At 40.7% G+C, this 20,987-nt stretch overlaps 1 protein-coding gene across 1 annotated transcript in view; it reads right to left on the minus strand.

The window, feature by feature from the left end:
- Positions 1–389: 389 nt before the first annotated feature.
- Positions 390–20,987, minus strand: part of VPS41 (VPS41 subunit of HOPS complex) — a 129,218-nt gene continuing 108,620 nt past the window's right edge. Inside the window, exons 23-29 of the mRNA XM_070424727.1 lie at positions 15,856–15,910; positions 11,999–12,139; positions 10,875–11,011; positions 5,701–5,800; positions 5,554–5,598; positions 3,183–3,262; positions 390–2,610 (exon numbers count right to left, since the gene is read on the minus strand). Coding sequence (XP_070280828.1) covers positions 2,530–2,610; positions 3,183–3,262; positions 5,554–5,598; positions 5,701–5,800; positions 10,875–11,011; positions 11,999–12,139; positions 15,856–15,910 — 639 coding nt within the window. The 3' untranslated portion in view covers positions 390–2,529. The remainder of the gene's footprint in view (positions 2,611–3,182; positions 3,263–5,553; positions 5,599–5,700; positions 5,801–10,874; positions 11,012–11,998; positions 12,140–15,855; positions 15,911–20,987) is intronic.

A 20,987-nucleotide genomic window follows, 5' to 3' on the forward strand; every position in this document is an offset into this window, starting at 1 on the left:
TGCGTGGGCTCAGTGGCGTGCGTGGTGTTTTTCAGAAGTGCAGGCAGTGGCCGCTCGGACAGGGAGCGGCAGCATGTCGCACGTCGCCGTGGCTGAGACAGAGTCCATTTATGCAACAAGGAATGATGTTGTATTCGTTTGCTTGGGGAACACTGACAGAAGACCACACAGTAGATGGCTTACACAACAGAAATGCATTTCCTCACAAATCTGGAAACTGAAAGTCCAAGAACAAGGTTCCCTCAGGTTTTATGTCTTTTGAGGCCTCTCTCTTCAGCTTGCAGATGGCCACCTTCTCACTGTGTCCTCCCACGGGCTTTCCTCTGTGCATGCGCAGGTCTGTGTCCAACCAAATTTCCTCCTCTTATAAAGACACCAGTCCTATTGGATTAGGGCTCACCCATGTGACTTTATTTTACCTTAGTTACCTTCAGGGACCTGATCTCCAAATACAGTCATATTCAGAGGTACTGGGGATTAGGACTTCAACATATAAATTTTGGGGGAAAACAGTTCAGCCTATAACATATATGGAAACATACTCATATTCATTTTCCTTTTTAGAAAACTAAAAGAATTGTTGGGCCCTGGCTAGCGGGCTAAGTGGTTAGAGCACCTGCCCCCCACACTGTACCTGGGTTGCAGGTTTGATCCCCGGCCCTGGTAGGGGTGTGTGCAGGAGCCAACCAATCAATGTGTCTCACTCACATTGATGTTTCTCTCTTTCTCTCTAAAAATCAATGGAAAGAATATCCTCAGGTGAGGATTAACAACAACAACAACAAGTAAATTAAAATAACAAGAAAAAAAGGAAATGTTGGCTAATCTGGCAAAAAAATAAAAGCAAGCTACAAAATGGTCTGATGGGAGAGACAAATGGATCTTACCTAGGAAGGGGGAGGTGGAGAGGGATTGGGGAAAGGAGCTTGTAGTGACACTAAAATAGTAAGCCAGCCTGGCCAGTTTGGCTCAGTGGTTGAGCGTTGACCTATGAACCAGGAGGCCACAGTTTGATTCCCGGTCAGGGCACATGCCTGGATTTCGGGCTTGATCCTCAGTAGGGGGCATGCAGGAGGCAGCCAATCAATGATTCTCTCTCATCATTGATGTTTCTCTCTCTCGGAATAAGGAAATATGAGAGGACTGAGGGTTACATTCACTAACAATTAAGAACCTTCCAGTTCTAAATACTTAAGCCTATTGGAAAGTCTGTTGTCTAATAGATAATATTCTGTTTAACTCCCATGCAATGAGATATACTGTGCATTTCCTCTGAACCTGGCCCTGTGATTTCTAAAAGCAGACCCCTGTGTTCTGAAGTTAGGCAGTCACTCTGCCACTGTGATAACACCTCTACATTTTGGTCTCTTCATCAGTAAACTGAGGGATACAATATATTCTTCTTGGGGTACCATGAGAATGAAGTGAGATGTTGCTCAGGGGAATGACTGTACCAGTTTCAGGGTTGGTATGAGCTCAGTACTCATTAGAATCCTGCCCTCTCCCCAAAAGATAGAAGCGGAAAGCTGCATTTATTCCTGTTCATGGACAAAGAGAGTGGGGGCAGTGCGTATATGCTTTTCACATTTTCATACCCAGTAGAGAATGCCAACACATCCCAAGACGGATGAAGCCAATAAACAGAAAACACAGTCACACGGTTGAGTTCTCTCCCTCTTTCTTATGCTTTTTCTGTTCTATGAGGGCAGAGGAGGCTCCAGAGAATAAAATCACCATTGAGCCCATCCCCCAGCATCAGTCCCATTTCTCCTGAGAATCCTTCAGATTCTACAGTATCATGCTTTCCTCCCTGTCACAAACTAACCATAGCCCGTCACTCTAAGATGCTCAAAGTCTCTTCCATTCCTTCTGAGGGTGCCAGAATTCTTGACCGAAGCTGTTCAACCCAATAAAGGTGAGGCTTTCACATGGGCAGAGCTGACATTTATTCAATTAACAGATGCTGAGTGCCTGCCAGGGCCAGACTCTGCTAGTTATTGGGAAACACAGAACATGTGATCAGTCAATATGACATTGCATGATGTCACCTGCTCGTGTCACCCTGACATCACTGGATAAGTGACAATTTGCACAATGTTTCATTAAATACCTACTAAGAAAATAACCACAATGGATGACATAAAAAAAGCCAGATCCAGAACGAAAGAATTGCAGAGCATGCAGAACAAGGCCCAATGTGGCGTTTTACTAGGACCTAAAACTTCATTTCCAACACCCACACTTACGTTTCCATTCCTAAACAAGGAGTGAGCTAAACAAATAAATGATGAAATATTAACCATGGACCCAAATATTTCAAGGCATGGATGGGGGAAAAAAACCTAACATCTTTATCAACTGCAAATGCAAAGAGAAAATTCTAGTAGACAAGTGAAGATGAAAGTTTTTTGAGCATAGCATACACATGTACAAAACTCTTAACAGCACTGGTATCAACAAATGCTTCTGTTGTTGAAAAAAATCATCTTCAAAAGAGCGGTGAGAAAGAGACTGACCAACAGAACATAGCTATTTTTTCATCTCCAGAATGGCACTTCCTGGTCCCCGGTGCTTAGCACTGCAGATGTTGCAGAACTGCGCTGGAGAGGTCTAAAATGTAATAAAAAAAACACAGATTTATATATATATATATATATATATATATATATCTTATCTTTCTACTTTCATATTCAGAAGTATTATGGGAGAACCAGTCAGGGGGCAGCGGGACACTATGAAATGCCACTCCCTTTTCCTGTATATTATTGCTGGTTCACATAGGATTCCGTCTAGAACAGCAAAACAAGTGTAATCTGACAGAGGAATGTGACTTGACACTAAGAAAAGCAGCGTCATGGTGCTGAAATCAGGTTGAGAAAGCTGTACAAGACATAAAATGGTTCTCACTGTATCTCACGTGTCCATAGCTCTATAGCTCAACAGTCATCAGTTTTACCTGAACAAATTCACTTAAATGAATATGATTTTATAACGTTCAGTATAGTATTCTAAACATTTTTACATTTGAGAATTAGATGAATTAATTTTTCTTATGTGATATAAAACTACATTGTAACTTTGAGAACGCACAGAGCCATACAATGACAGGCTAGAATGTTGAGCCCGTCCCTCTGACTGCATCCCTTTCTTTTTAGCTGGCGGTGGCCTAGCTGCCCACTCACCATGCTGGGCACAGGCAGGCACTCCTTGTGGAACATATGCCGGCAATGGAAGACCACCATACTGAAGGGCTTGGCTGCATCTGGGGGCAGAGGACAGGAAAGGACAAGGACTCAATGCAACAAGCAGGTCAGAGGCTTTAAAACCATTCTTCTTGCTCTACCCTACAATCCCCCTTCCCTTTGGCAACCAGCAGCTTTTTCTCTCTGTATATGTATAGATCTGTCTGTTTTGTTCATTCATCTGTTTGTGTGTGTGAGTTTTTTAAGACTCCACATATAAGTGAAATCATATGGCATTTTTCTTTCTTTCTGATTTACTTCATTTAGCATAATACCCTCTAATTATCCATGTTGTAACAAATGGAAAGATTTCATTCCTTTTTATGGCTGAGTCATATTGCATTATATATATATATATATATATATATATATATATATATATATATTCATCTATTGATGGGCATGTAGCTTCCATATCTTGGCTATTGTCAATAATGCTGCAATGAACATAGGGGTGCATATATCTTTTTGAATTAATGTTTTTGTTTTGTTTTTTTTTCAGATCAATACAGAGAAGTGGAATTGCTGGGTAATTTGGCAGCTCTATTTTTAATGTTTTTGAGGAACCTCCATTCTTTTTCCATAGTGGCTGCAACAATTTATAATCCCAAAAGTGCACAAGGGTTCCCTTTTCTCCACATCTTCGCCAACACTTGTTACTTGTTGATTATTTAAAGACAGCCATCCTGATATATGTGAGATGATATCCCACTGTGGTTTTAATTTACATCTCCCTGATAATTAGTGATTTTCAGTATCTCTTCATATTTCTGTTGGCCATCTGTATGTCTTCCTGGGAGAAATGTCTATTCAGGTCTCTTGCCCATTTTAAAAATGTTTGTTTTTAAAAAATATGTTTTATTGATTTTTTACAGAAAGGAAGGGAGAGGGATAGAGAGTTAGAAACATCGATGAGAGAGAAACATCGATTAGCTGCCTCCTGTACACCCCCTACTAGGGATGTGCCTGCCACCAAGGTACATACCCTTGACTAGAATCGAACCTGGGACCCTTCAGTCCGCAGGCCGATGCTCTATCCACTGAGCCAAACCGGTCAGGGCTAAAAAAATGTTTTTATTGATATTTTAGATAGAGACAAAGGTAGGAGAGTGAGATAAGTATCAATATGAGAGAAACACTGATCAGTTACCTCTCGTATGCACCCCGAATGGGGATCGAACCTGCAAGGTGGGCATGTGGCCTGACCGGGAATTGAACCAGTGACCTTTTGTGCATGGAAAGATGCTCAACCACGAGCCACACTGGCCAGGCCCTCTGCCCATTTTTTAATCAGATGGTTTGGTTTTCTTAGTGTTAAGTTGTATGAGTTCCTTATATATTTTAGATATAAACCCTTTATTGGATGTATCATTTGCGATTATCTTCTCCAATTCAGTAGGCTGTCTATTTATTTTGTTGGAGTTTCCTTCACTGTACAAAAAATTTTCAGTTTGATATAGTCCCGTTTGTTAATATTTTCTTTTGTTGCTCTTGCTGGAGGAGACACATCCCACAAGATATTGCTAAGAGTGATGTTAAAGCGTTTGCTACCTATGTTTTCTTCTAGGAGTTTTATGGTATCAGCACTTTTAAGTCTTTAATCCACATGGAGTTTATTTTTATATATGGTCCAATTTCATTGTTTTTCTTGTTAGTTTCCCCCACCACCACTTATTCAAGAGACTGTCTTTACCCCATTGTATATTTTTGCTTCCTTTGTCACAGACTAATTGACCATCTAAGCAAGAGTTTATCTCTGGGATCTCTATCTTATTCCACTGATCTATATATCTGTTCTTATGCCAATACCACACTTTTTTGATTATTGTAGCTTTGTAGTATAAAATGGATCAGAAGAAAAACAATTTAAAGGAAAGGGAAAGCTACTTATAAGAAAATGTCCCACATACACACATGGTTCTTCAACCTTGGAACTTAAACACCTGATGGTAAGTCTTCATTTTATTTTGTTTTATTCTAGAGCAGTGCCTCTCAAAGTATGGCTCCTGAACCAGTAGCATCAACATCACCTGGGAGCTTGTTAGAAATGCAAATTCTTATGTCATACCCTGGGATTACTGAATCAGAACCTCGGTGGGTAAGACCAGCATGGTGGTTTTACAAGCCTGTCAGGCGAGGCCAATTTACTCCACAATTTGAGAATGGCACCATCAGCATGCAACTGAGCAGAGTTGTGGGCTGAAAATCTTCTCTAAACTTGATTATCCTGAAAGCTATATAATCTTATAAAAAATTCCACTCATTATGAACACATATTTGGGGATTTCTTTTCCTCTCCTAAAAATCTCACCTGATGGAAGAATAGGGGACAGGCACGATTCACAGATGTTCTCCTCTGCAAGGAAGCACACACATGTGAGGTTACACAATGTTTCTTGCTCTGTCTCTTCCCCAAGGGAGGCATACAGTTCCACTATGATCACTTCATTTTACCCACCATCGACCAGAATGCCTTTCATTTGAGTTCGATGCATTTTCTTCAGTAAAGACAGAGAGTCCGCCACGAGAATCTTCTTGCAGCCTTCACGAAGCAGAATCTAAGGCGCACATTATAAAAGAAATGGCATCTTAAAAAGACTCTATAGTTGGGGGAGAGGGGACTCTTACCGGGGATTCAGAAAATCGGTTTCTTTAAAATACTTCAAAGAGGCACCCACTGGCTCCTGCTCTCAGTACCCTCTTCCCTCCAGGCCACTGCCAGACCCACCTTTCCAGCCTCCACTCAGTCATGACGGCAATTTTTCTTATGAACCTACAGTGGTGCCTTTAGAGCTCGTGAAAGCAAATACCAAGCCAAAGTCTGGTGCAGAAGGCCCTCCATTAACTACCCCTACTGTTGTCTTATAGGTCTTCCCAATACAGACTCTCTCTGGCAGAGTTTGGCCCCTATGTGACTTGGTCATTCCAAGCCCCAGGTCTTTGCCCAGGATGGAAAACCTGCTATTCCAAAATAATTTATTTCATAAATCCATCTCCTTACTGCACAAATATTTCACTGTACTGAGTCTCTATTATACATTAGGCAGAAGAAATGGAGCAATAAATTAAACAGATGTGATCTCTGTCCTTAAACCCCCTTCAGGGTGCAAACCATTTAGCAATTAATGTGATGTGTAAGTGTAATTGATTATATTAATCCTCAGATTTGGTGATTCTCAAAAGGCTGGCAACTGAAAGCCAACCACAGATATTAAATATTCTGTCACAAGACTCACTTTCTCCCCTTCTTCCCAGTGCTGTACCCTTTGTTTATGCATTTTTCCTGTTAGTTACAGGCTTATTTCCCCTCTCTCTGCCTGGAGAAGTACAGAGCTCAGCCTTCAGCAGCCTCCGAAGTGAGGATGCAGGCAGCAGAGGTCAAATGCCCGTTCTGATTGACAGTGACTTTGTTTCGGAGCTGGGAAGCCAGAACTGCCCACCTGCTTTTAAGCAGGTAAGAGGCAACCTACCTGACCTTTCAAACCCATTCTGCTGGACAGTGTGAGTTTCCACCCTTTTCTGAGTTTTCTTAGGTATTTTATTAGAAATAAGAGAGGCTGTGTGAAGTGTTCTCACTTTTACAAAAACTCGCTGCTTTTCAAAGAGGGAGACACTCAAGGTCGAAAGGGCATAGGGTCTGGTCCAGTGCCTGTGGCTTCCCAAAGTGCTTCTGTGCACGTTCCATGCGCTGTTGTGGAAACCCACACGGTGATGACATTGCCGCCTCACTGCGGTCCGGCTCCGTGTCACAGTGTTTTGCTTTCTTGTTTTCAGGCCACCAAGGAAGGGAAGGAGGGAGTGACCGACTTGGTCCTCCATCCCAGTCGTCTGCAATACCAGGTGCTCCTCTAAACCCCACAGAGCCCTGGCGTTGGGTGAATGCAGCCAGAGAGCTTTCCCCTAATTATATGAAGGCTAATATTCAGGAAAACAAACCTGATGTCCAGATTAAAGTTTTACACCCGCCATTTCCAGTATCGGTGAGCAGGAAAGAACCAAAGGTAACACTACTTCTACATTAACTGAGGCACTGGTTGAATTTTTCTGATTCATTTCAAAAAAGACATTAAAACTTTGACATCATTAAAGCAGAAAAAATAACAAATACAGTAAGAAAGATGGCGAAGAAATACTCATGGAAGTAAACTTTAAGAAAATTTATAAGCAAACAATATAAAGCTCCTTAGCCTCGAATACCCAAATAAAATTTTAGGGAAAAGTGTCAATTACTGTATCTTTGGTAAAATGTTTCAGAAAGAGCTAGGTGGATGTGTTAAGTCTATTGCATGAATAATACAGGAGAAGGGCAGGCCTGGCAGTCTAGACTTTATTAAGGATAAAGCTACAAAGAACGTTCTTGCACAGATCTTTTGTGGACCTGCTTCTTACCTTTAGAGTAAACAGTTAGTAGTGAAATTGCTAAGTCATGGAGTAGATGTTTAATTTTTTAAGTAACTGTCAAGTAGTGGTTATACCATTTTACATTTCCACATATTAAGCTCTGATATCTGATAAATCTACTCTCCTTATTCTTCTTGGATAATCTTAGCCTTTTACTTTTTATATATAACTATCCCCTGAGGGGTCCTGGATTTCGAGAAGGCACAGGCCAGGCCGAGGGACCCCACCAGTGCATGATTGGAGCTGGGGAGGGACCATGGGAGGTTGGCTCCAGGGTGTGTCTGGCTCTTCTCGCCAAGTCCCACCCCGCCGGCCACCTTCTAATTAATTTCTTTTCACTGTGCACGAATCCATGCACCGGGTCACTAGCATGGGTATAAGAAGCCCATAATCTAGAAGCTGTGTCTGTTACTCCAGAGGGCTACCATAGCAACAACATCCCCTTTCTACTTTGGGTTTGCTCTCAGTGTTTCCTGGCACCTGTTCATATCTGTTGGGATCAGCTATGAAATGGAAATAAATTATCTTTTAATATCCTAGTTAACATTCTTTTTTAACAATAAAGGAGTATTCAATTTAGTCTATCATGTATCCAAAAAGCTAAAGCTTCTCTGGTTTAGAAAAATTAATTTCTAGTTTATATACTGTTGAACATGTTAAGCAAAGCAAATGCCTATCAACATAGATTACATCTATTTTTTACTCTCTTTTAAATCTATTATACTTGAATTCTTAAAATCTTAGTCTTTATCATTGACCTTGACATTTGGTCAAATGAACTTTTATTTCTTATTGACTTTAGATGTTAAAAATTTAATTAGGTCTACAAGGACTTTCTTTTTTTATGGTTATGTTGGCTGTTTCCCCATATCTTCTCAGACTTTACAGAATTTGCAAATACATTTTGTGACATTTTTCATAGTATTTATAGGCTACATAAGTTAAGCTGAGAAGAAGTTTTAAAGACCTATCATCTCTCTCCCCCAAAGGTAGTCTTTGTTTTCCAAAGGATGCCTACTGGCCTTTCAAAGATCAAGTCGTTCTCTGCTCAGCAAAATCTTGCCTATTTCCTCCTGTTTTATCTTGGCTTCCTATTTTATCTTCTGTGTAGGGTAGCCTCTGATATTACTTTCAGAAATTAAAATCAGTTTGGAACTCCTTTACTGTGTCATCTAGAAAATGTCTCCACTTGGTCAACACAACAACATCATTATTAATCTCTGCTTTGTAATCTATATCTCGTATTAGAGTTTCACCAAGCCAAACTGTCTAATCTTTTCTTTCCTCAACTTCATAAGGGCATCAGTTCCCATCTCAAAAAACATTTGTAGGCATTGTTTACCAAGTACAATAATATCTTTTAGGCATTAATTTTCCTTATAGGACTTTCCATCATTTTTTCAAGGTTATGCAAATCAATGGGCAACTGCTTTCCACATCCTTCTCTACCACTTGTTTTCTTAATTTTACATTTCCCTCCATAATTCTAAGTTTTTCTAAATTCTATGTTTTATTTAACATTACCTTTATCCTTTGTCTTCATCATTTTCAAGACAACCAGTTGTAGCTTGTACAATCAATTTGTTACTAGCATACCTTGTACTATTGGGTCATCTGCAAACCTCCAAATAAAGAAATACCTGTATATCTTGGAGGTTTTTTTTTTTTGCAGAACAGGCCCTCTACCCCTTTGTCTTAATCCATTTTTCTCCCAGGACCCTGATTTCCCACAAGCCCTCCTGAGTAAAGGCTCCTTGTTTTCTCATATCCCACCTTCAAGAAACCTCTTCTCCTTTAAAGCTGTGTTGCCCAGTAATACCAGTCACCTGTAGCTGCGAGACTACCCTCCCCGATCACTAAGAATGATGGGACTTGGCTGACAGCCCCCTGCTCCCCCTTCTCAGTGTGCTCTCACATTTTCTTCACTAATCCCACTCCAATGACCTCTACCTTCACCCCACTTTTTGAACATGTTCACAATGACTCCTCCGGAAAATTAATGTAACAATATCCCACTCCCTGGCTCTTGTCCCTCCAGCTCTGTCACTCCTTTACATTTCTCACATCAATCTTCCTCAATGTTTTCTCCTTCTCACCATGCCTCTTTTTTTCCTTTTAAATATTTTATTGATTTTGAGAGAGAGAGGAAGAGAGAAAGAGAAACATCCCTGTGAGAGAACATGATCAGCTGCCTCCTGCACACCCCCTACCGGGGACTGAGCCTGAAACCTGAGCATGTGCCCTGACTGGGAATCATCGAGCCAGCAACCTTCTGGTGCCCAGTATGACACCCATCCCACTGAACCACACTGGCAGGGCTCACCCTGCCTCTTTTCTGACTGAGGCCACCACCTGAATTCAGCAGGCACCCCACTTGCACCCTTCATAGTGACTACAGGCCCCACAAATCTGCATCATGACCCTCACCTCTCCTTATTTATCCAGATAACCACTTCTCTTCCCCCAACCCCAACCTTATCTTTCCGCTCTACCTGAAAAATTCTCTACGCGTCCAGGAAAGCCAACCATATTATAACAAAAGCTCAGTTTAAAATAAAGTAGGCAAAGTGTAGTCTGAATTGTTAAAGAAACATGCTTTAAATAGTTTTAAGTTCTATGGAAGCTACCAGCATTCTAAAAAATATTAATTATCACAGAGTCCTTTTAAAGAAAAGATTAGGATTTTATGAAATTAGCATATAAATTTTTTATATGAAAATAAACAACAAATTCTAAATTATTATAGATAATAAAATTGTTACTAGTCTAGAAAACAGACAAAAGGTTAAATAAAATCCTGTATTTAATATGTTTTAGGCAATAGGTTACTAAGTGGCTTCAAGGAAATTATCAAACTCTTTAAAAAATATTTTTTTATTCTCCCAAGTGGACATAATATTCGTTCTACTCAAAAAAGGTTTGGGTGGTCTGATCTAACGGTCACGGTAACTACTCCCTCCCCAGTGCCATGCTGTAGTCACCACACAAATGTAAGGATACCTGTTCATCAATAAGAGGAAACTTGGGGGTGGTTAAATATCAGATGGCTTCCATAAAGGGTGATGTTTCTAGTTTCTCTATTTGAACAATTTTCTAAGTAAACTGTTCAAAACAGACTGTAACTATCAAATTGAATTATTTGACTAATATTTAAAATAAACCCTATAAATGTTTATCCTTCAGTCAGTCAACTCACTCAGTATACTTATTTGTCTACAAAAGGATACTTACTTGTAAATTGTAGTCTTGCAGAATTTTAACTAAGGAATCTCTCAAATTGGGAATCTCCATTCCTTCCTTGATACGGTGAATAAGTAGAATTGGGTCAACATGCGTGCCAATATTGTTTAACAAGCCAGTAATAAATGCTATAAAATACCACAGAAAGCAATTAACATATAAGCAATGTACATAATGCAATTTTAAGCCAAAAACAACTCAAAGAAAAAAAATGTCCTTCAAATTTGAATTTATAAACTCTCAAGAAGTAATCTTCCTTTACTTTCCTCATGACATAAAGAAGCAGCTAAATATAGAGAATTTAAAACAGAGAACAAATGATTACTTCAGAATATAATTTGTGATGTTAACAGGGTGCAACAGATATTTATTGAGATTTTGCTATGGCTCAATATCATACACTTCTAATATTCTGCAAGGTAGGAGTGTTATTTGTCCCTATTTTACAGAAACGAGAAATGAAGTGATTAATCTATCCAGGATCACACAACCAGCGAGTTTTAGGCCCATATTCAAAACTAAGCCAGACCCAATAACCTTTACACCCACTTTGCTTCTTTTAAGATCCTTAAACTACTACTTTGTCATGCTAACATTATCCTCATATTTAAAAGACAATCAGAACAGCAATTTCTAGAACTTGAAAATTCTGAAATAGATAAGTCTTCTACCAAAAAATAAAGAGAAGGGAGGAGATTTTAAACCACTGCTGCTAGTTTCTGAATCATTTCTTTTTCCTTCAAAGAAGAATTTGGATTATTGTTAGGTGACTGCTTTTGTTTCTTTCCAAGATGGGAGACCCAACACGATGGTCAAGCGGAGGGCCAATCAGTAAATTCCTGGTGCAGCAGGTAAACATATGCTTCATGGGGACAAGTTACTATTACCAGGTGAGCCACATGCTCTTATCACATTCAGGTAACTCAGAGTGATAGGACTCCAGGCTGCTCTGCACAGAACTGGCATTGGAAAGCGTTTCGGTGTGCCTGGCCTATCTGTATATAGATACTTGCCCATATTTTTAACTTACTGTGTCTTGAGACAATTCTTACTCTAGACATAACTGGCTATATTGAGAGAAAAGAGTTATGATCGCAGATGGTTTTTCTGCTTACGTGGTTTGTCGATGGAATATAAAATCAGGTCCTCCCAGAGCTCTCCATCGTCTTGCTCCTTGGCAAATTCAATTGCTTTGTCAACATCATGTAATTCCTCCATGATCATCTTCAGGGCACTTCGGCTATTGCCCATTCGGCCTAGCAAAGATGTGAGAAATACTTCATTCAGGACATTTTAATGAAACATTGTTAAAGAAATAGCATATCTCTTAATCTATTCACCCAGTTTTAAAGCTAACACAAAAGCATATTTTCCTATGTGACATGCGCATAACATAATAAAATAAATGTCTCCTATTTGCTAGGTGTCTACTGTGTTCTGAGCACTCATTTAAGTGCTTCACATGAATGACATAACTTCATTATTACTAAAGTCCAATGAGATATGTCACACTAATATTTCTATTTTATAGAAGAGGACACAGAAATGTTTCTACTAAACAGCAGATCTGGAATCCAAACCCAGGTCTGTCAGATGCTGACTTGCTTCTCACAGGCCTGTATTTGAACCCCTCATACCCACATACAATTAAGACTTTTAAAGGGTTGGGTAAGAAAAAGTGAAGAAATGAAGCAAAAACAAAAAAGAAAACAAAATTTAAAAAAATACCCCACAAAAACCTCATAAGTATGGTGATTACCAGAAGTGAAGGGGCTGGGGGAAGGTGAAAGAGGGAATAAATGGTGATGGAAGGAGACTTGAGTTGGGGTGGTTAACACACAACACAATATACACATGATGTATAATAGAACTGTACACCTGAAACTTATAAAATTTTATTAACTAACTAGAGCAGGGGTGGGCAAACTTTTTGACTTGAGGGCCACAATGGGTTCTTAAACTGGACCGGAGGGCCGGAACAAAAGCATGGATGGAGTGTTTGTGTGAACTAATATCAATTCAAAGTAAACATCATTACATAAAAGGGTACGGTCTTTTTTTTTTAGTTTTATTCATTTCAAATGGGCCGGATCCGGCCCTCGGGCCGTAGTTTGCCCACAGCTGAACTAGAGGCTTGGTGCACAAAATTTGTGCACAGGTGGGGTCCCTAGGCCTGGCTGGTGATCAGGGCTGATCGGGCCGGAAGGCCCCTGTGGGGTTGGGTGTGGAAGGAACAAATGCCAGCTGCCCTCTGGGCCATGCCATTGCACAGTTTCCTGCCTCCCCTGCTCTTCCTTCCCTCCCCACTGTGCTGCCACCGGCAGCTGGCCAGGGGAGGGACTGAGGGAGATTTGCCAGCCAGGGGGAGGAGCCGTGGGAGGTTTCAATCCCCAGTTTGGAACTTGCAGGAGGCAACTGATCAATGATTCTCTATCATCATTGATGATTCTATCTCTATTTCCCTTTCCGAAATTAATCAAATATATATATTTAAAATGCAAGGTTTTTAGAGGAAGAAATGTAGGGCAAGGTAGCTATTGAAAGAAAAAAGGACAGGGGGGCATTGCTCACATTTCAAATAGGATAACATAAGGTGGTCCTCAGGGAGTGAAAGGTGAGGAGGTGGAGCAGGGCACTGAGGGCTGAGGAACGGGCTGTAAAGACTGGGAATGTCTGCGACAGTGACACCAAGCGTGTGTTGGGACCATTGCTGGGATCATTCATCCTCAAAAGGTTTTGATTCCGGACAGGAGGAGCAACACAGAGATCAGCGGGCCTTTCTTAGCCTAGAAGGTGACGCGGGCAGCAGGAGCGGGCTGCCCTGCTTCCCTACAAATGTAAACACTCAGTGTAACTGGACATGGACATTAGTCAAATCAATGCCCAGCCAGCCTGGTGGCTGTGTCCTACCACACTCTGGCTGTGCTGCAGTGCTATTGGCCGGGAGGCCAAGGCCACGCCCCCAAGCGCATGTAGTATACAAAGGGGTGGGCAGGAAGCTGGAAGCCGGAGCTGAGGCAGAGCAGCCTGGCAGCACTGTGTCCACCATGGAGCAGGATGGGGAGCAGGTTGGGGAGCAGCTGTCGGCACAACCAGCTTTGGAGTCGAAGGGGTTTCCTGCACACCACCGGTGAGTTGCTGTGAGCATTGGGACCGAGGTGTGGGGGGGGACGGGGGAGGGAGGGGGGAAGGAGAGGAAGGTGGTGCCGCCATGGTCAGTGCATGGTCCTCTGCTGCGCCCAGCCAGGCTGGGCTTGGCCTGGGGAGGCCTTTTCCTCCTGGAGCTGCTCTTCTCAGGGCGGCGGTGTCTGGCCGCTTTTCTTTTTTTCAAAAAAAAATCTATATTTTTTTTATTGGAAAGCAAGCTCTGGGCTTGCGGTTCCTGTGATCCCTGGGCCATAGCATGTGCCTCCAGGCCTTGCTGAGCCCTCCTCCTGCGTTGAGCATCTGCCTCCTGGTGGTCAGTGTGCATCATAGTGACCGGTCGTTCCAGTCATTCCGCTGTAACTGTCACTTAGGCTTAGATATATACTAGAGGCCCAGTGCACGAAATGTGTGCACTAGGGATGGGGGGGGGGGGGGGGCGTCCCTCAGACCAACCTGTGTCCTCTCACAGTCCGGGAGCCCTCGCTCCTTACTGCCTGCCTGCTACTGCTCCTTACTGCCTGGCTCGCTGCTCCTTAGCACTGCCACAGAGGTGGGAGAGGCTCCCACCAACGCTACTGCGTTCGCCGCTGCCGTGAGCCCGGCTTCTGGCTGAGCGGCACTCCCCCTGTGTGAGTGCAGTGACCACCAGGGGGCAACTCCTGCATTGAGCATTGCCCCCTGTTGGTCAGTGTGCATCATAATGACCGGTCATTCTGGTCGTTCCACCGTAACAGTTGCTTATGCTTTTATTATATAGAAGATAAATGTCACCCCATTAAATTCAATAAAAATAAATAAATAAAATAAGTAAGTAAATAAAGGCCTTGGAGTCATTCTGCCTCTTTAGGCAGCTTTGCATATTGCTCTTCCGATACCCTGTGTGCCAACCACAACCTCAATGATCAGTGACCTCATTTTCCTTCTCTTCCCAGTTCAGAGGAAACCCTTAAAGTCACTCTCATGAAATAAGTCTTTACCAACTATGCTTCAATTTGATTATCTTTATACACTTTGTTCATTCATTTACTGGCATTTTAATGGTTTTATTATCAATCTTCATGAGTTTTTAATATAATACATGTAGGAAGCTTTACTCAGAGCAAGTACAGCCACTGCCTGGCTGTGGGCAATTGCCCTTATCCTTGCCCTTGGCCTGCCGCAAGAGCTAGTAATGGATGTTGAGTCCTTCTCACTTGGGGCAGCCATTATTAAAGCAAACAGCTGGCCTGTGAGTAAAATTACATCCCATTTGTTATATTTTCTATAGCATTTTGCTTTTCCTACAAATATTCCCACAGTTCATATCTTTAAAAATGGCTAATTTTTAAAAGTGTGTATATGATTTTTAAGTTTTTATAACTTAGAAAGGATATTATGCTTCCCTTGTAAGTTCTCTACTGCTTCTAAGACAACTGAAAGGTGGAAATAGGAGCCAGAGGACCAGGGACAACTGACATCTGGATCATATTACAAACTCTCCCTTTCTTTTGAAAACTATGATTTTCAATTGCATCTCCTCCATTATTTAGGGTGTGATTTTTGAAAATGAACATTATTTATTTTCTATCAAGATGGTGGTAATAAAGCTGATGTGTCTGTTTGTTACACAATACTAATATGATACCTCAACAGCATTTATTAAATAACTCTTCATTCTCTATTGAGCTGTGAAGCCTCCTTTTTCATGCATTAAATTCTTATACAAAGAGGTTTTAACCTCTATATTACTTTGTTCTAAAACCTATGCCAATTCTTAGACAATTTATATCACATTTTCACCCCATTTCTTAGTTTATGGGGACCAAAATGAGAGAAAACTACTTACTTAGCAGATAAACTGTCTCTTCTACAAAGTTTCTCTGGTGACAGATCTCAAGAGCCTTCAAATAAAGCAGGACAAAAATGTTACCATGGGTTACCAGACAAGAACAAATATTAATAGAGTCACTTAAACACACAATTTGAAAGAATTTTTCCATTGCGCCACTTTAAAAAAAACACAAAGCAAACAAACAAAAACACAACGCTCCTTAGGTTTGCTGGTGTCTGGATCCATTTATCTCTCAGAGAGGTACTGGTCCCTATCCAATTCAAATGGTAACATACAGGTGTGGGCAAAAGTAGATTTAGAGTTATGAATATGCAAAGCAGAGTTTAACCTTTTTTTTAAAGATATGTTTTTATTGATTTTCACACAGAGGAAGGGAAAGGGAGAGATAGAAACATCAATGATGAGAGAGAATTAGGGATTGGCTGCCTCCTGCACACCCCGTACTGGGGATCAAGCCATTGTCCTGACCGGATCGAACTGTGACCTCCTGGTTCATGGGTTGACGCTCAACCTCTGAGCCACACCAACCAGGCAGCAGAGTTTATTCTTGTATTATTGTTTACTCATTATTGTATCATATATTTATGTTACAACTGTAAACTGACTTTTGCTCATCCCTATAGTTGAGACAACTTAGAGCAGTGATGGCGAACCTATGACACGCGTGTCAGAGGTGACACGCGAACTCATATTTTTGGTTGATTTTTCTTTGTTAAATGGCATTTAAATATATAAAATAAATATCAAAAAATATAAGTCTTTGTTTTACTATGGTTGCAAATAGCAAAACATTTCTATATGTGACACGGCACCAGAGTTAAGTTAGGGTTTTTCAAAATGCTGGCACGCCGAGCTCAAAAGGTTCGCCATCACTGACTTAGAGCATTCCATGGGTAAAGGCAGAAAGCAAGATGCTGAAAGGCCCCTTCCCACCAAGCTTTCTTGCTTTCTGCTGCTTAGTTCCTTCACAGCACTGCCATTCCCAGCTGATCCACTGTCCGTGGTTGAGCTGTTTCCCTCCACGGGGATGCAGCTGCATGAAAGGATGCTGCTCACTGCGCAGGTCCTCAGTACTGAGCGCACATCACAGCGCAGTAAACATTTGTTACATAAATAACTACGTACCGGGAATATTTCTATTGCCAACCCTCAGGGTTTAAAATAACTCTGATCAAGGATTTGTCAAAAGTGAGAGAAAAACACATCTAACAATCAAGAAGGAGGAGCTCAAGTGAAGAAATGAAGGACTATATAGGTGATAGCATTTCCTTGAGTGTGAAAAACACCACCACTATGTGCTTATAAACAATTCAATCATCTAAATGAACGGACACAAATTTACTATATACTCTGCTGTGCACTAGAGAGTCATTGGCTGGAGATACAATGATGGTAGAAATATAAATGCTGATGATGGTGATGACACGTAAAAGAAAGACAAGGAGGAGATGGAGGTGGCTCGGTAGAAGTGGAGGCAGCACGAGTCCACCAGGGAGCGTGACAGAGCAGTGACGACACAGAATCTCATGACCAGGGGAGCATGAATAGAGGGCTATGCGCATCAATACAGGACTTGAGTTCCGGTGGGGCCCTTCAGAGGGGCATCTGAATGGGTGCAGTATGCGTGAGCCTTCACTGTCACCTCACTCACATGCCTACTAAGGACGCTTCTTATTTTGTTACTCTGCTTAAAGCTGAGAATCTTTACTGTAGCCTCGGAAGCCCTGCCTTTCTGTGCAGTAACACCTCACACCCTGCTCATCGCTCTACCATGGCCCCTCGGCCTCGAGGGCTGCCCTCCCACTCCACTCTGCACCCCTGGCAGGTCCTTCAGATAAAAGCCTCCCTGGACCCACATCACGCCAGATCCCAGGCACTCACTCTCACTGCACCTGCACACAGCTGGCTCACAGGTGTACAATAAATATTTTTTCAATAAATGAAAAGGTTTCAGGAGGAAGATTACTGGGTTGCACAGTTAGAGCAGTCAGTTAAAAACAACCAGCCAAGGTTACTTTAAAAACAAAACCAAGGAGGTAAAAAGAACAGCTTAAGTTCTTTAGCTCTTTCAGCTCAGTGGGCCATCTTGGGAAATGACAGCAGGAGCTAGTTCTGACATTTGGATTTCTGACTTAAAAATTTTTGAGTAAAATATATATTTAAATCTATGTCCATGATTGGAGATTAACAACTAAAAGGGAGGAAAAAAATGCTCACCCTAGAGATCAATGATGTAGGGGGGGAAAACCCAAATGAAACATACAAAAGGGAAAAAAACAAATAACACCTTACCGTGGAATGGCAATGAAATTAGGATGGCATTTTAAAGTACACAAATCATTTAAGTGAGGAAATGAGAATACCTGAAGGCCACAAAGAGGAGGAAACACTATTAATTCAATTTCTCACAAGATTCCTTTAAAAGTTACATGGCAGAGATAACTAGTTGTCCCCTAATGTCTTTTACTCATTTCTTCTACAGTAATAAGATTTCAGGTGGGGAACTGCCCAAAATTAAAAAAAAAAAAAATCTCCAAGCCTCCCCAAAGATGAACCAGAAACATGGAAGCTTCTGGGGTGCTCTTTAAGAAGCAGCACGCATGAACCCTTCTCTCTCTCATTTTAAGTCCTTTCATCCAATCCGATCCTGCGAACATGGATGCTACTATCTCACATCAGAAGGTCAAGGTCATACCAGGTCAGGGAGCAAGAGAAAAGAGCCTGGGTCTTGGACCCTGTGACATGCACCACCAGCAGAACACTCCACCAGGACTTCAATGCAACAGAGAACTAAACTGCTTCTCTGTTTAAGCCACTATTACTTTGGAACTTTTATCACTCATGGCTGAGTCTAATCCTAACTACCACTTAGAAATTTAATATTCATCTTTTTTTTTTAAAATCCTCATCTTTTTATTGATTTTTAGAGAGAGAAGAAGGGAGGAAGAGAGGGTGGGGAGGAAGAGAGAGAGAGACTTCGATCAATTGCCTCCCATATGCACCCAGGCAGGAGATCAAAACCGCTACCTAGGTATGTACCCTGATCACGAATTGAACTTGCAGCCTTTTCTGTGTAGGAGATGATGATCCAACCAACTGAGCCACCCAGCCACGGCACTCTTCATTCATTTTGGTTAAAAAGATGGTTTACCTCTCTCTATACCGTCATGCCTATAAATCATCATCCTAAACAACGGAACTTTCTTACCAACTCTTAACTCTTCTGGGATGATAGTAGAACAGAGTCAGGATACACATGTGAGAATTTTAAATAGTAAGAGAAAAAGCAAAAATCTAAAGTCAGAAGACTTGGGACTATTTAAAAAAAAATTATTGAGAAACCAGGTGAGTGCCCAGATTTGTGTTAGCAGATGGAGAAGCAGATGGACAGTTTATGTTTTAGTGAGACTGTGTCATTCACAGGTAAACAGATAATGGTAATAACACAACTGGATAGGTAGAATGCTCAGACAAAGACAATATGAATAAAGATGAATATGCTGCCTAAAGTGGTTTATTACTGGAAGGTATCCAAAAATCAATTATGTACCTGGAAATTTACTGACACTTTGAAGTGCCAGCAGATGTTTCAAACAGAACCACCCACCCGCCCCTCTTCTTGAGTAAATGCAAATGCTTGAGAATATGCTTGTCTCAAACCACACGCAGTCTGGAGGCTCTCCCGAGTGACCCCAGACAGTAGCCACTTTCTACTTGTTGCTACTGAAATCTATTATATTAAACATTCAGTTCCTCTCTAGCCACTTTTCAAATATTCAACTGTAGAACATTCTACAGGATCAAACTGCTGAAAGCTCTTTTAGGATACTATCAAATATGATCATTCATGTACAACATGGTACCTAAAGGCAAGTTTGAAGTCAAGAAGGTTCTTGAATGCAAGCAGATACGTGACACCAAGCTCAAAGATAATGTGAGTCTCTGAAATTTGAATATCACAGAATTTTAAATGTTTGATGTTCCTAATAGTATCTTAAATTATCCTTTCTCATAAATGAGAATGTAGAGACTCTAGAATAATTTCTAGAAATTTTGAGAAAAGTATTTCTGGTTCAAATAATTTTTCTATTCTTGACACAGTGCAATATAAAATCATGCCTCCTTATTTTAGATTCTTGAATGTTCCTGGGCCATAGTGCTCCCTCTAGAGGAAAGAGTATGGAAACTAAGATTTTTTTAAAATCTAATAGGACATACAGGTAAAAGTGGAATACTGGTAGTAGTAAAAATAAAGGTAAAATGAATGACAGAAATTGAGTAAAAAATGTTGCAAAAATATTTTAATTTTCCTTTTCCTGATGTAGTACAATGGTAAGGAACATAGTTTGGGGTAACTAACAAGAACCTTATCAATAATAAATTAAATAATGATTTCTACCTAGCCTTGAGTCTGTCATAGTTTATCTAATTTTGTCTTTAAATTTTTTTAATGAAAATCTACAAACTTTGCATTTCCCAGCTTTTTCTAGATTATAGATTCTGTAGTTAGAAAAGAGGGAGAACATTTGCTTTTACTTTTAGAATAAGACGATTATTTCCAAATGTATTTTTTGAGAAAATGTCTTAGGGCCAAAGTATAAAATGTTAAAGTTTTTGATAAATTAAGTTAATATGCAGGCAAGATATTTTTTTCCAACAGATTTTGAAAATCCATTGAGCTGAAACTGTTTATAGTAAATCCAATACATTTAATCATAATGGGCTGAAGAAGAAACGAGGTTGTGAGTGCACATACGCTGGGTCAAATACTTTTTTTGGTTTGTCGATACATAGTGCTGGTTATAAAGTACTTTTTACCTCACGATCTGAATTTATTTAATAAGACACCTGTACATGTTAGATAGCATTCCAGATGTTATAAGAATCATGGGAAACAATACCTATGGCCTTAGATTGCCCAGTTTCTAGTACCTGCACAGGAAGTATTTATTGTTTATTTATTACAGGTACATTCAACTTGCTAGTTCCTATTCATCCCTCACCAGAACCTTGTTTGTATTCATTTATGCACTTGCTCATGATGCCACACACATTAAGTGTCTAACAGGTGTGGGTTCACCAAAATGAGTGAGAAAAACTCCTTATCCTTGAAGAATTTACAAGAT

This window comes from Myotis yumanensis, unplaced genomic scaffold (assembly GCF_028538775.1).
Source record: "Myotis yumanensis isolate MYYU_CA2020_CCGP unplaced genomic scaffold, mMyoYum1.0.hap1 SCAF_9, whole genome shotgun sequence".
Lineage (NCBI taxonomy): Eukaryota > Metazoa > Chordata > Mammalia > Chiroptera > Vespertilionidae > Myotis > Myotis yumanensis.